A 15,592-nucleotide genomic window follows, 5' to 3' on the forward strand; every position below is an offset into this window, starting at 1 on the left:
TAAAGAGAAAATACATATATTCATATACTTTAATAGCAAAGATGCAAAGTATCAGCATATATCTAAGCGAATTTTCTGAAAATTTGATAGAACTTAATTTTAAATATTTCTCTATGCATTGTTGACTAGAATCAATACTGCATTAATTTATTTTAAAAGCACAGCATTTGGTCCCCCTTATACAAAGTCTTCCTGAAATCTAGGTTTCCTATCCTGTGTTATAAATAACTGAGAAGCACTCTTAATTGTAGGCAACAAAATGACCTAGAAAACAAATTAGACATTTTACATAATTTCTAATTAGAACTGTTGTTAGACCAAGTGATCTTTAAAAACTAGAAAAACAAGACTGTATTTATTTGTTTCCTCTCACATAAGAATGTCTAATAAAAATAGCATGATTCTAAAATTTCAAAGTTTATGGAAAATACTTATGAATACATTGCCCATAATATGTTTCTTCCCTAATTTTTCTTCTTTGCTAACAACTTACAATAACAGAAAAACAAGAGAACATGGGGAAGAATCAAAGCTGCAAAGACAGAAAACATTGAGAATGTGTATCTTCTAAAATGTACAATTATGTTCCAGTATATTTTGTGTATACCTTGCAAATAGTGTTTGTATATATTAAGTCCTCATTCCAGAAAAGGGCTGTTTTATCATTAAATATAACCAAATATTCATAGTCATAAATATTTTAATTGTTAGCTTCCTGTTTGCCTCCTCTCAGATGTAAATCGTGACTCCTATGAATGTCCCAACGTCTGGCATCAGTTCTATCATAGATATTCAAAATATGTTTTTGTCAATAAATATCATTAAGAAACACACACACATACACAAACGTGGCTGAGAAAGCTTTCAAATAAAGCAGGGATTTATTTTGGAATGAGATTCACTATGCTCCAAATCATCACTTTATCACTGATGACACTGGATATTAGGTCACTTAAAGTATAAGAGAATTTACTTACGAGTATACTAAATAGTTGTACCTTCTTTATCCCTTTTGGACCATGTTTGATGACTCACAAAATCTATGAGAAGAAACTCACCGGTTTTTAATATTTACCTTTAATTGTACCAGCACTGGCAAGCCAAAAACTCCTGGAGGGTAATTTAAGGACACTCGGGAATCCATGCTTGGCTTAAGAGTAAGGCCCTTCTTTGTTACTGTGAAGGACTCTTTCTTTAAACAAGACACAACAGAAAAGATACCCAACGTGTACACTTTCACTTCAGCACAGGCCCCCTGTATGGATTGAGAACATGAAAGGACATTAACCCAGCACTGTTCTAGGAGTATCTGCTGTACGTACACTACCTGCTGTTCCTGTAATCTCCCACAGTTGAAAGGTTTCATTAACCCCAAAGGGATGGTCATTTCATGAAATGAAATGAAGTAGAAGTAAATATGAATTTCTCAAATTGGAACTACACAACAGAAAAGAGAGAAATAAATATATTTGTAAATTTAAATTAAATTCCCCCAAAAATGTATAGTGAATGGACACTCACATTTCATGTTTTCACAAATATTAACTGTTTTTGGAATCCTATCTTCCTTTACCAGGATAAACTTTAAATATTGGCCTTTAGCCAGAAAATTCAATACTGTTTTAGGGAATTCCAAATTTCATTATTTGGGTAGTTTATCCAAAGCTAGAACACCTGTTCTGTCAGCAATTTCTTCCTTCTGAAACAACTCACAATCTCTTAGTAAAGTCATTTTCTCTATTTGTCTCCTTCGTGCAGTGGGAGCAAATGACTCCCAAATGAAAAGAGACATTTGTGTTTCATTTTTATGTAGTGACATTTAAATTTGTAATGCATATTTGCAGGCATGTATTCAAGCTTTGTTATCACACAAAAAGGAACTAGGTACATAAAGGAAAACAAAATTATCTACTGGTGTAATCACCAAAGCTTAAAATGAAGAGGAAGACTTAAAAGTCATTTGATCTATTCATGTTTCCCCAAACACCAGCCGGGCTCCACCCCAGCATGAGTGGATAATCATGTAGACACACACATAAACATTTCAGGGACAATCACAATGGAAAATAATCTATCATTTGAAAACTGACTAAGGAAGACATTTCACAATATCACTTCGTGAATCTGCTGTTGGGAAAATTCAGGGTGTGATGAATGTTATTCATTGGCTGAAGGGAAAATGTTGAGAGGTAAGAAAGAAATGTCCTCCCGGAACTGAGAGTGGATTGTGCATTTAGAGCACATTTGGCAGATGCTGGGAACCGGAAGTGTTTTTAAGCAGGGGAGTGTCATGAACAGAACTCTGATGATGGTTTGTTTATCTGACTCCAGAATTAGAATGCTTAAATGTCGTATGAACTGCATAAAATTTTGGAAGGAATCCAGAGTTTAAAATTTTTTGAGCTAAAAATAGAGATAACTACCATTAGAAAACTATAAAAAGTATATGCTCTTATATTTTCCAGTAGACAATGGTCCTCTTATTTTGTTTTCCATTTTGCTCTGATGATCCATTTACAAAATATCTTGCCTGCTCACTTTGTGAAAGTCACATGCACTATCAACAGTGACAATCACACAGACTGATCAAGATTTAAAAAACCACAGTCAAGGGCAATGCTGACCAGACATACAGGCTTTCTAGACTAAATATAAAATATGTTAGTGACATGAATTGGAATAAGTAATTAGAATAGGCTTAGCTTTCATAGTCTACCGTATAACCTTGTCTCCTTGTCTGTAACTCAAAAAAAGAAAAAGAAGAGATATAGAGAATTTCTTCTTTAGTGGAATTTTAAAATATTTATTCCTTGCCTTTGACTTCAAATAATGACGACTTACATAAAACTAAAAAGACAAATATTTTGTTTATAAATAAATTCAGTGTCCCACGGAAGAACCTTAGTTCCCATCAACTGTATGCTAAGTTTAATAACTGTTATAACTGTCATCAAAACATGAATTTGTGACCATAGAGAAACCCTGAGTTATTATGATAGTTTACCATGAAAAATGGTAATGTATTAACTGCTAACACATGTTTATAGGTTTCATTTTATTTTTGTAAGTGAATTTACTCATTTAATCCCTATGACCCTATCAGGTAGACACTAATATTGTGTTCATTTTTCAAGATAACGACATTGAGTCATGGAAAGGTTACATAATTTACCCACACTAACAGCAGGGAAGTGCAGGAACCAGATTTCAAGCCCAGCTAATCTTCCTCCACAACCCACATCCTAACTACCACATATACTGTCTTCTGTGTATGAATCAGGCACAATCTATAGACTTAAAAACTATAAGGAGGCAAGGCACACACATACAATTGTTCATATTTTTTTGCATATTTTTCCAACTGATGAATGATAAAAATATAGCTAGTATCACCCGAGGATTCTAATGTTCTTAAACTTAGGCAGAGTCTATCACATTACAAATGTTAGTCTAATGCTAGTTTAAGGCATGACATTCATTAAGCCATGATTTAAATTTTGTTTCCCGGGAGAAAATACAACATTTACTGGGTCCTGGACCCACATTCTTCATTCCTAAGTTTGGCCAATAATTTCTATTCTTTGATCATAAAGATCAAAAGATAGCAAAAACTCTGTGAGTTCACTAGCATTAATCTAATCAACCCTTCCATTTGCTACTGATGAGCAATTACATCTATCCACAATCTGGTAGTCTAAGTAATATTTAGTAGAGGAGTCAAATAGCAAATGTAGATGTAGCCAAGGATTTACCAACCTTATAACTTCCTCTCATTCCTTCCAGTGAATTTGGGGTTAGGTAACTTGATTGAAGGTTTATGTCAGACATTTTTACCATGATGTCTCTGTAATTTCCCCTGTAACGTGCAGTAAATGGAATTGCAATGCATATTGGAAATGGAATTTTCTTTTCCGTATCTGAGCACTCAACAGTGATGACATTACTGACCAACTCTTCATTATCACTCACTATTAAAGAACTCATGCTGTTAATTATCCGGCATTCTAGATATTGTAGAATATATGATGGTGCTGTAATATAACAAGACACTTGGGGGCTGCTATCACTCAGCATATCAAAATACCTGCAGGGAAAAAAAGACATAATTTTTCCAATTATTTGGTTTATGTACTAAATGGCTAAATGCAAAAGAAAGGGAAGCAAACCATAAAATACTCTTAACTATAGAGAACAAACAGGGTTGATGGAGGGAGGCGAGCAGGGGATGGGCTAAATGGGTGATGGGTGTTAAAGAGGGCACTTGTTATGAGCTCTGGGTGCTGTACCTAAGTGATGAATTATTAAATTCTACTCCTGAAACCAGTATTACGCTATATGTTAACTAACTAGAATTCAAATAAAAATTTGAAAAAATATAAAATAATTGAAAAAAATATAATATAAAACAAATATAAATAAATAAATAAGCACAAACTCTAGAGCCACATTGTCTTGGTGTGAATCGCAATTCTTCCACTTATTAACCCTGTATCCTTTGGCAGGATACTCAGCCTCTCTGTGCCTCAGTTTGTTCACTGTGAAATTATAATAAAATGATATCTGTCTCATAAGAAGGTTGTGAGAATTAAATGAACTAGTATATGCTAACTCTGGGAAACGAACTAGGGGTGGTAGAAGGGGAGGAGGGCGGGGGGTGGGAGTGAATGGGTGACGGGCACTGGGGGTTATTCTGTATGTTAGTAAATAGAACACCAATAAAAAATAAATTAAAAAATAATTAATTAATTAATTAATTAATTAAAAAGCTGTGCTTGAAAAAAAAACAAAACAAAAAGCTGTGCTTGGCATATAGTAGGTATTCTATACATGAGTTATTATTACTATTGTTACTATTGAAGTTGCTATTATTATTTATGTGGTTGATGTCTGTTTTGTTCACTTTACAATATGAATCTAAATATTACTAATGCTTCTTGATAAACCACATACTAATTCCTGAATCATTTACTAAATTTTGAGGAAAGGGGATAAATATATATCTGGTATTGGAATTATCCAAACACATTATATCAAATGATGATACTTACCATGTTTTTTAGAAAACCTGAGAAAGGTACAAAAGTACTATGAACCTATGCTTAATAAGGATAATTAGAAGCAAAATATTCACAATCTTTGAAGAATCAATACAAAAGCCTCTTTTGACCATTTGTCATACTCTTGCTTTTTATAACTATCACCTTTGCCAAAGCTTTTAGAATCTTAAACATTTGAATTCAAATTTGAGATCAATCATTATTTGTTTGACCTTAAACATCAATAATAATTATTAAAATAGCCAATATTTTAGCTCTCTCTATGGGCTAGATTTTAGGTTATACATTGTTTCATTTAAAAAAAATACTATTTTCAGTTATCTCTCTATCTGACATGGGGGGCTGGAATTTGCAACCCCTAGATCAAGGGTCACATGTTTTACTGACTGAGCCAGCCAGGTGCTCAGGTTTTAGGTTACAAGTTGTTTCATTTAATCCTCTTTAGGGAGTTAGGCAGGTATTATTGTCATCACCTTTTAAAATAGAGAAACTGAGGCTTAGAAAATTTTACTTGTTGAAACTCATACCAATGGTAAGTCACAGAATCAATAATCAAATCCATCTGTATTTAGTACAAAAGCCCAAACTCTGACATAATATACTCAAATCATTCCAGGGGATCCCTGGGTGGCGCAGTGGTTTGGCGCCTGCCTTTGGCCCAGGGCGTGATCCTGGAGACCCGGGATCGAATCCCACATCGGGCTCCCGGTGCATGGAGCCTGCTTCTCCCTCTGCCTGTGTCTCTGCCTCTCTCTCTCTCTCTCTGTGACTATCATAAATAAATAAAAATTTTAAAAAATATTAAAAAAAATCATTCCAAAGCACTGGCTTCTTCATCTATTACAAACTAAAACTAATACCTAATCCATAATACTATGAAGATGGAATGAGATGAAATATTTAAACTTCTTATAATAGGGGGTTAGCATAAAATGCATGCTCCATAAGGTAGGTCTTTACATTAAAATTATCAGCTTGAGTTTCTCCTCTTCTCAATATTTCTCATTTCTTATTAGTGAAATGATTGAAGTATTGGGAATGTCAAAGATAAATGAGAGCATCAATAAAAATTTAGCATGAATACCCCGTTCGAGAATAATCAGGTTTTAACTATTTTTCAACTCTTAGTAAATTGAATTTTACAATGCCCTTTAACATAGATATCTTTTAAAAATGTTGAAATTATAGAGGAGTTTATTTATTTATATTTATAATTTTGAACCTGTCAAGTTAGAAGGAAAGCTACCCAGTACATTGATCTGTTTGTATATTCTCTGATGATGGTGATAATGGTACTACAGAAAGTGTGAAACAATTTCTGAATTGTTTAATAGAGAATACAGTGGCCCAGCCTTGTATTAACTTCAAAAATTATTTTCTTCTGTGCCCTGGAAACTATCTGCATACACTCTTCTAAAAGACAGATAGATGGACTGAGTAAAGAGACCTGTAAATGCTTCCACTTCTCTAGCCTTAGTCAAATAGATCTAGTCCAGCAGCTAAAGTAATCAGATTGGTTTATGTTACTCTTGTTTCCCTTTGAGTCTATACACACTGGGACAAGGACACTAGGAGAGATAGGTTTCTCACAGAAAGCTCTCCAGGGAAGAATCACAACAGATTGCTAGTGAGGTCTTGTTGATGACACACATATTTTAAGTAGCCTGATGGCTTTCTGGCTCAAAGGACTGAAAGGAGTAGTCATCTGTATACTTATGCAAGCCAAGCACAATTGGTTTGGATGCTAAGAAGAGGAAATCACAAACTGGGGAACACCTAAGGGAGGTAGTAGAGGGAGTGGTTCAGCAGTGACTCATTAGCTGATGCTTTGAGTCATTTCTGAATGTGCGAATATGAAATGTTAATGTTTTTCTCAAATAAAATGGACAACTTCACATTAACTAACTTAATGCTTATTTCGCAGAGGCAGTAATTCTTTGGAACTATGGGGTCTTTCATGCACTGAATGTACGTCGATGACATCCATAAAAGTCATTAGATTCTCAGCCCTGTAGGGACCTCACAGCTAACCCCACTCAACCTCTTCATTTTATTGATGAGATAACTAAGGTCAAAATAGCAAAACGAGCTGCTTGAGATTGAAGACTCAGTTGTGGTGTGCAAATGGTATTTTACACCTGAAAAGAACATCACGGCAGAAAGGGGTTACATGAAGGCTGGAAGCATGTGGGAGGTAGAGAAAGTGAGGGTTGTTGAGAGTGAAATCAAATACAAACATTCAGCGCAGCTCGAACATCTGAACATCTGCAGAGTGGTGTGGTACAAGGCCCTTTACGTGATTTTCTCATTTGATCTTACCAAATAATCCCAGGAAGTATATATTATTTCTACAAAGAAGAAAATAGGCTAAGAAATGAAGCAAGCTGCCCAAGGGTTACAACACTAGTATGTAAAAAAAAAACAGGAGATAAAATTTAAGGTAGTCTGATTCCCAAAGCAATGATTTTTATCATTATTCCTCATTGCCTTCTAAGGGCGTGATCTTTGTAGGAAAACTATGGCTGTGAATATTTTATTTTATTTTATGTTTTATTTGGACAAATAGAGATTATTATCCCCTTGTATAAGGGAGATAATTCATGAAGTGTATCTGTCAATTTCAACATTTTCTTTTTTTGAAGTCATGGGCTCTTTGAGAATCTGGTAAAAGCGCTGGACCATCCCCAAGGAAATAAAATAGGTGTGAAAATATACACTCAGTTTTAAAAACTGCTTAAAGCTTACCCTGCCCCCCAGAGTCTACAGACACAGGTTAAGAATTTATGATCATTTATAAATAAATAAATGTGAGAATTCATTTGAGGATATAGCTAAAATAAATCTAAGGCTAGAAAATGCTTTTCTAGTATTCGAACTCTCCATAGCCTCCCATTTTTTTCTTATTATAATTGAAAACGTTGTGATTTAGAGGAGTGTTCACGTTCTGGACAATTGTTCACTTAAACCACTTTCTCCTATAGTCAATTCCTCTTTCTTTAAAGAAACAAAGTTTGTTTCCTAAAATTATAAAAAAAAATATTAGTAATAGCAGTCATTTAAATTTTACTGGGACTAATTTAAGCTAAATTATTGATTCACAATTTCTTTTGGAGATCTGAAGTGAAATATAAAATTCTAGTCATATATAAATACTATGTATAATAACTACAGAAATACACCTATCAGTAGACATATACAAGCACCTGTCACATTGCATTTACTTACTCTTTTTCCATTATGTTATTCTTTTGCTTTAGACTCTCTGAATCATTGGAAAGAAGACTATTCAGATATTTGCCGGAGATATCACATGTTATTGAGGATGTGGTAATCTCTTCTCTTGGGCCTTCTGAGGTCTCTTGAATTTCTCTTTCTGTTGTCTGGATTATGTCATGCATCTCTTCCCTGTTGCCATTTATGTTCTCAACAGTCATGTGTTCTGTTTGTTTATCATCTTCATTTTCTGCATTATCTGGGAACATTTTGTTCTGTGACTCCCCTTGCTCTGTTACATCTCTATTCAATGATGTATTGTTTTTTTCCCCCACTGATTCTGAACTCATATGTGCTTTATTTTTTTTTAATTGGACCTGGTTTGTATAAGGACTTTGCTCTCCATTTGTGGGAGAAACAGTAGCTGTTTCTATGACATTTTGTTCTCCTCTTGCAGCAATGTCTGCTGCTTTGATATTGTGAATGGTGGACATTGTCTGCAGTGGAGTACATTCATCATGCATGCCGCATAAATTACACATCTCTTTTTCTTCTTTCTTTAGAAGTGTAGCAGTGCTCCCCAAATATCCATTTATTTTCATGAGGCAGTCTATGAAAGTAGAGATTTCTGCACATAGATACATAAAAAAATAAAATACGAAACTGAATCAAATTATATTTCTCCACTGACATCAAAGGAGGTACAGCAAGATAGAAACCTACCAAGACCCTTACCAGGCATTTAAGCCTATCTTCCTCCTGAAGGAGAAGTCCTTGGTACAACTGTTACTCTTTAAATACATTCAGGAATTGGGGACAAATTGCTCTTTACTGCAGTGTCAGGATAAGTCTAGTTTCTCCTGCTCATGAAAATGCTTTGATTATTTGAAGGCAGATACCATGGTCCCCTCACATTCATAAAATTCTTCAATTGAAGTCAACATCTCCTTCAATCATTCCTTGATGATTTTGAGAATTGTTCCTTCTCTTTTGTACTATATTGTTTATCAGTGATCCACTTATACTTATTTGTCTGAAATTCAGCAAAAACCCTTCAGATGAGACTTGGGGAGCTGGCATACCATAGCTACATTATTTCTACTGTTGCAGATGCTATATTTTATTAGGTACTTGGTTGGCTGCTATGAGAATTAAGTTAAGTTTACACTATTCCTCCTGCTGAGCTTATTCATTTACAATTTTCAAATTAGTCTTCCAAAAAATAACTCTAATTGTAACACGTCTTGATTCTCTGATTAGAATGTGCACTGACTACTCAAAGGCTGCTATACCAAGTCAAACCTCTTCACTCTGGTGTAAACCTTTCCATGATCTGATCTGATATAATCTCTTACTCCATCCTCATGTTCTATCATTCTCTTCTTTGCCCATCCTTCCTCTGAGTTACAGCTCACAGCTGAGGTCATCTGATCACTTCTTGAAGGTTTAGCAACTCTCCAATGTTTAGAATTTAATTCTGAACTAAGGAATATGTAATTTATAGCCCTATAGGTCAGGATTTTCAGAATCATCATTAAACCACCCGTTTATGAGCTGAGTTTATCTTTGGGCTACGATTCTGACTTGCGTTTTTGTCTTGTACCTAAGAGCATCTTTATTTTGATCTCCTGCTCTGGTAGTTGTGTCCTTATCACTTTCCATGAATAAATATTTATCTCAATATGTTGCCTAGGACTATATTCAATTCTTTCCAGAGACTAGAGATCTGCCTATAAGCTCCAGCTGATATGGTCTGGGTCATGCTGTCTTTGGGCAGATTTCCCTGATGTCTACCAACTGTCCTCTAGATAATTTCTTAACATTATCCCCTGGATCCCTGATCAATGAGACCTGCCCACTTGCCTTGGCATTCTATTTTTTAGAGTTGGATTTCATGACACCCCCATTTTTTCATCTAGAGTAACTCTTGTCTGAGATCATATTCATCAGATACAATGTTCTTCCTGCCATACTTCTCAGCATCCATAAGTGGGATTGTTCCCAAGAATCTGCTCCCCTCTTAGTGTGTGTGGGAGGGGGGTCCAATTCAATAGCCCAGCCCACCCCAGTTTTTCTAATGTTTTTGCAATAATGAGTTTAAGCTCAAATAATTCTACAAATAGAATACCTTATTGCAATATAGAAAAACTGCTTGTTCTAGCTCAAACTAGGGATAATTTCCTACCTTTAATCTTGGGTCCTGCTGATAATACCCTTGCCTGGAATGCTCCTTCAAGATTCCTAATTTCCAGGGACGCCTGGGTGGCTCAGGGGTTGACTGTCTGCCTTTGGCTCAGGGCAGTAACCCCGGGGTCCTGAGATCAAGTTCCACATCAGGCTCCCTGCAGGGAGCTTGATTCTTCCTCTGCCTTTGTCTCTGCCTCTGTCTTTGTGTCTCTCATGAATAAATAAATTTTAAAAATATAAAAAATAAAATACTAATTTCCAGCTGTATAAATCCAATTCTTTCCTCAACCTTCAGTTTAAATACAGCATTTGATCTAGCATAATTCCCTATTTCCCACTCTAAAAATGGAATCTTGCCTGCTTGTGAAGTCTTAATGAACTTTCTAAGTTTTTAGTGGAATTGGCCTTAATGTCCCTGGCATTATTTTGCATTTGTCTTACCTTATTTCCTGTACTCTGATGTTAGTCCTTTGTGGTTAAGACTCTATCTTAGCCTTCCTTGTACACTCCTTCATACATCTCAAAATGACTACTCAATCAACATTTCTCAGAGAGAGAATAAATAAAAGAAATACTTGCCTTGTCTCCAGATACACTGATTCTCCTTGTCAAGCAGTACATACAGCTGCTGGCAGGTAGAGTGCAGAGTCCCTGCAGTGTGCTCCAAGAGTTGGTGAAGGGCCCCACTGAGCTCTTGACCCAGAAAGACCACTGTGGCTATCCAAGTGGCCCCACCAGACCCTTCCCAAGGGTTATCACCCAGGAGGGCCTGCTTTAGCATCAGATTTTGTCTCCAAATCTGCTTCAGTATTTGGCCTAGTCTACCTGAGCCCATGTCCTCTGAATCCATTTGTGCTCCAAGAGTGGAATGCTTCTTTTCTGCCAGCAAAGCCTAAAGGTTCAGTAAATTCAAACTTGGCGATGATACTTCTCTTAAAATCTAGGAGATGATCCAAGTGAGCCAGCCAAGCACTTTCTCACATTATAATGGTTTATTCAGCTTCTTGTTGACCAGTGAAAAGTTACTAGGTGACCAAAGGAGGGGCGTTCCAGCACCCTGGCTGCCATTGTGTACAGAATAGATTAATCACAGAGATAGAACTAGCTCACACAATCCCACTCGCCATGTAAGTTTTACATATTCAATATGCATATGGGAAGCCCTGTATGCTTTTCAAGTTTTGAGGCAACAAAATATAGATTCAATAGTTGGATGAGAACTTTACTAATCAGAGGTAAACTATTTAACAATATTGCCAATGAGATTCCCATGTGATACTTAAAAATACTTATGAATGAAATAATATAATGTTTGAATTGCTGCAGAAAAATCTTGGAGTGTGGGAGTGGTGTACAGATGAATGAAGATGGGCTGTTACTTAATTGTTGAAGCTGGGTATGGTTACATGCTGGTCTTTACAATTTTCTCTATTTAGCATATATTTATACATACGTCAAGTCTGTAGTGAGATTGAGATATGTGCTTGGCTTCTTTATTCTGTGATAATTTTTCTCTAATTAGATAAATTAGATTTTCTCCCTTCACTAAATAAAGCAAACCTGAAGAGCGACTTTCTCTTCACCATGTATAATTAAAGTTCAAATGCAACAAGTTCTCGTCAATACTGGCCCTTCAGTTGGCATATTGTGTACGAGGCCACTGCAACACAGAGCTTGATCCACGAGAACATGGGGATGTGTGGAAAAACCCAAGACAACTTGCTTCCTCCCCTCCAAACCCTCTCCTGATACCCTGATATGTCACCAAGGGAGAGGGCAATGTCTTCTAGACCAACTCATGTTCTCTCAGAGGTACCAGATGAGGTGAAAGCTTCACATTATCTCATCTAACACTGGGATTCTTAGAGTCACATTCAAGATGCCTGGAAGACAAGATAAGGAAATAAAATCCAGTGAATAAAGAATAATGGATGAATACCACAAGCCTAAATACCACTCTAGCTGCATATGGTTTGAAGAGTCTACAGGAAAAAGAAAGAAACTGTGGAAGGAAGCAAGGTGCCCGGTAGTTGGCAGAAGTAGGGGCTCAGTAAACCTCTGTTCACCAAAAAGGCAATTTTTTTTTAGATATGAGTTTATACCACATCATGGACCATATGTTTAAATATTTTTCACCTTCTCAATACTAAACATTTTTTGACTCAATTTTCTTTTCTTTTTTTTTTCTTTAACTCCTGAAATATGTATTTAATTTTTGTTAATAGTGTATATAATGGCTTTAATTCAGTATCATTTCTAAAGACTCTCTATAGTATTTACTGTGGGTTCGGCAGTAAGTGCTGGGACTAGAACCTTTTAGGACTTGGAAGAGAGGCAGGCACATAACAGAATATGAAAATGCAGCTCAGCCGGTGATGAGAGATAAAGCAAAAGTAGAAAAAAAAGATCATGCAAGGTTTGAAGAGTAGAAAAATCATTCCAATTAGAGGCCAAGGAAGTGTTTGGATTAGGGGCTAAAGGAGGTTCTGGATTTGAGCAGGCTAGACAATAGAGAAAAGGCACATTCCAGCATAGGAAGTAATTCCAGCATAGGAAGTAATCACATGATCCAGCATAGGAAATAATCACAAAAGCATGAAGCTATGAAACAGCCCCAGTGTGATAAAAAATAGGAAAGCATGGCTTTTTAGAGGAGGATTCAGTAAGGAGTCAGAGGAGCACCAAAGCTTTGATGCAGTAAGCACAGACTGAATTTGCCCCCACTTGAAAAGAGGAAGTGACAAGAGAAGAGTCTAATAATTGAGGAGAGTCAGGAAGAGAAGTTGGAATTCTGTTTGGCATGCAAAAGAGAGAAATTAAATATTTTTAAACCAAGTTAAAAGATGACCAAAGCTGTGCTGCAGATGATTTAGATGGTAGAAATCTGAGAGGGAGGAGGCTTGAGGGCCCATATTAGAGTGTTAACACTACAGGAAATGGAAGGGGATGCCTTGAGAGGCAGTTTGCTGTCAAGTGACTGGAATTTATTAAATCATTAATTAGAGGGAAGAGAATCAAAAAAATTGAAAATCCACTCATTCATTTGTTTGAGAAACATTTATTGGCCATTAATGAAAGAACTGTGGTTGGTAGCAGAATGTGACAAAGATTTTTAGTTTGGATGACTGAATAGATAGTAAAAAAAAAGTCTTTGGATTAAGGAATTTAGGGAAAAAATTAGACTTGATGGATGGATATTTGGATTAATTTAGGAGTTTCAGAGTTTAAGATAGCTGAGGACAATTCTTTGAATTGAACTAGAAATTAAGAAGAAAAGTCAGAATAATATTGGCATATTTTAATGTCATCAGCAAACAGCTGATGGATGAAGTAGAAGAGATCGATGGAGATTTACACCATGCACATTTTAAGTGTTGAATATCACTGATAGTGAAATGCTGAACATTGGACCAATATACATTTTTTCCCTTCTAGATACATGGGAAAATTCTTTCTCAGGGTAGGGGGGAAAAACCCAAAACATACTCCAGCCTCGTTGACATTTGCTACCCTCAAGTTCAAACTTGTTCTCTGTCTGGCTTCCCAAGAACATGTAATATTTGCAAAGTCAGACCTACCACAGGCCATGCTACACTTACTTGTTAAAACAAGCATCTGCATGTTCCTGCCTCTTGCTTTAAATGAATTGATATCTCTAACCATGGAAAGAACTGACATTTGCGATCAAGATTTGTAACACCCACAGACGTTAACTGCAAAAATTCATCTTAATGGGTTTGACATCTGATTATCATCTTCATTGTGGCTACTAGTTATTATCACTACAAAGACTTTCTTTTACTTTCTTTACTGAGAACTCTGGGCTTCCACTGACATGAAAGAAACTAGCATGCAGTCGAGAATTCATACGAAACATTATGTGGTTGAAAATCAACAGTTCTTCACATTAAAAGCAGCACAGTGAGTAGAGATGCAATTTAAGTTAAGTAGGATCGTCACTTGTTTACTACCTGAGAAAGAAAACTCTCAAGAGATTGAATAACCTGTTGATGCTAGTCAGGAGATGAGGACAACACAGTTTGAAGCATGGCAAGGTATGCCACTTTCCATGGAATTTATAGTGAGTAATGGTTGATAAATCAGATATAAGCAAAAGAGTTACATATGCTTGAGATACTATGAGTCAATGTGATGAGTCCTGTTATCTGATTTTGTTATTTTCTTTGAGTGCCTGCAGTTGCCTACATCAGAGCTTTTGGTACAGTAAGCACAGACTGAATTTGCCCCACTTGAAAACTCTTGTTGAATTTCTGTTGATCTTTTAACTGTTTTGGACAAATTCGTACAACTCTATGACGTGTGGAAGAAGTAGGAAAAGTAGTTGTTTTGTTTTTGCCCCCCCCCCCCAATAATTTGTTACAGGATTCTCAGTGTGCTCATCAATTTTTAAAAGTTTTTTAAGAAGAAGTGGTAAAAATTGAAGCTAAGACTTCTGGTTAAACAATACAGGTTAGATCTATATTCTATCTATGCTTCTTCCCAAAATGCCACTGAAGAGGATAAATAATATATAAATACCAAAGACAAAGAAGACAGGTGATACTACAATACACAAAAGATGTCTACAACAAATCTGTATTTGTTGATCTTTTGGAAGATCAAAAGCAGATGGACAAGTTATATGACTTAACCAAACTAAGAGAGCACCCATAGAGTAGAAAACAGGCCAGTTCTTGCCATGGAATCTCAGAAGGTAGCAGGAATTAGAGACGACCAGCACCACTGACAGTGAGAATAAAGTGAGGAATAGAAGCAAGTTATTGAAACTGAGTTTTGGGTGTAGGCAGATTCCTAAATCTGTTCCTCTGCCCCAAATAGCCAGACAACTCTCTCTGCCATGCAGGGGAAGCTAGAGCTTTTCTCTATGAAGAAGCTGCAGCAGGAAGGTAGGAGGCCTAGGCTGAGCCAAGAAATGGAAGGAAGTGCTATAATGATGAGAAAGGTTAAGTAAAATGTGACAATGTTAATTACTGAGGTCCCACTCTACAGTTCTGCTCAGTTCTAAGAACAGGTGCCAGTAAGCATAACCTCTCAGGCAGAAGATGAGATGTTTCCTCTCTAGAGTAACTGAACACCTCAAGAGAAAAATCTATCAATAGTGGAACTTTTAGCAC

General features: G+C 36.1%; 1 protein-coding gene across 4 annotated transcripts in view; it reads right to left on the reverse strand.

Moving 5' to 3' along the window:
* The window catches only part of DTHD1 (death domain containing 1), a 75,454-nt gene that overhangs the window by 51,752 nt on the left and 8,110 nt on the right, over positions 1 to 15,592 (reverse strand). For 2 of the 4 annotated variants that reach the window (XR_012021981.1, XR_012021982.1), the window contains exons 1-3: positions 8,283 to 8,874; positions 3,757 to 4,084; positions 1,076 to 1,255 (exon numbers count right to left, since the gene is read on the reverse strand). Coding sequence is in view for 2 of the 4 variants with exons in the window: in XM_072807913.1 (XP_072664014.1) it covers positions 1,076 to 1,255; positions 3,757 to 4,084; positions 8,283 to 8,898; positions 11,037 to 11,307 (1,395 nt within the window). In the remaining 2 variants the exon portion in view is untranslated. Of the gene's footprint in view, positions 1 to 1,075; positions 1,256 to 3,756; positions 4,085 to 8,282; positions 8,899 to 11,036; positions 12,341 to 15,592 lie in introns of those variants that run through there. The other 2 variants (XM_072807913.1, XM_072807898.1) reach the window with 2 other exon arrangements.

The sequence above is a fragment of the Canis lupus genome, chromosome 2, assembly GCF_048164855.1.
Source record: "Canis lupus baileyi chromosome 2, mCanLup2.hap1, whole genome shotgun sequence".
In the NCBI taxonomy this organism is placed as follows: domain Eukaryota; kingdom Metazoa; phylum Chordata; class Mammalia; order Carnivora; family Canidae; genus Canis; species Canis lupus.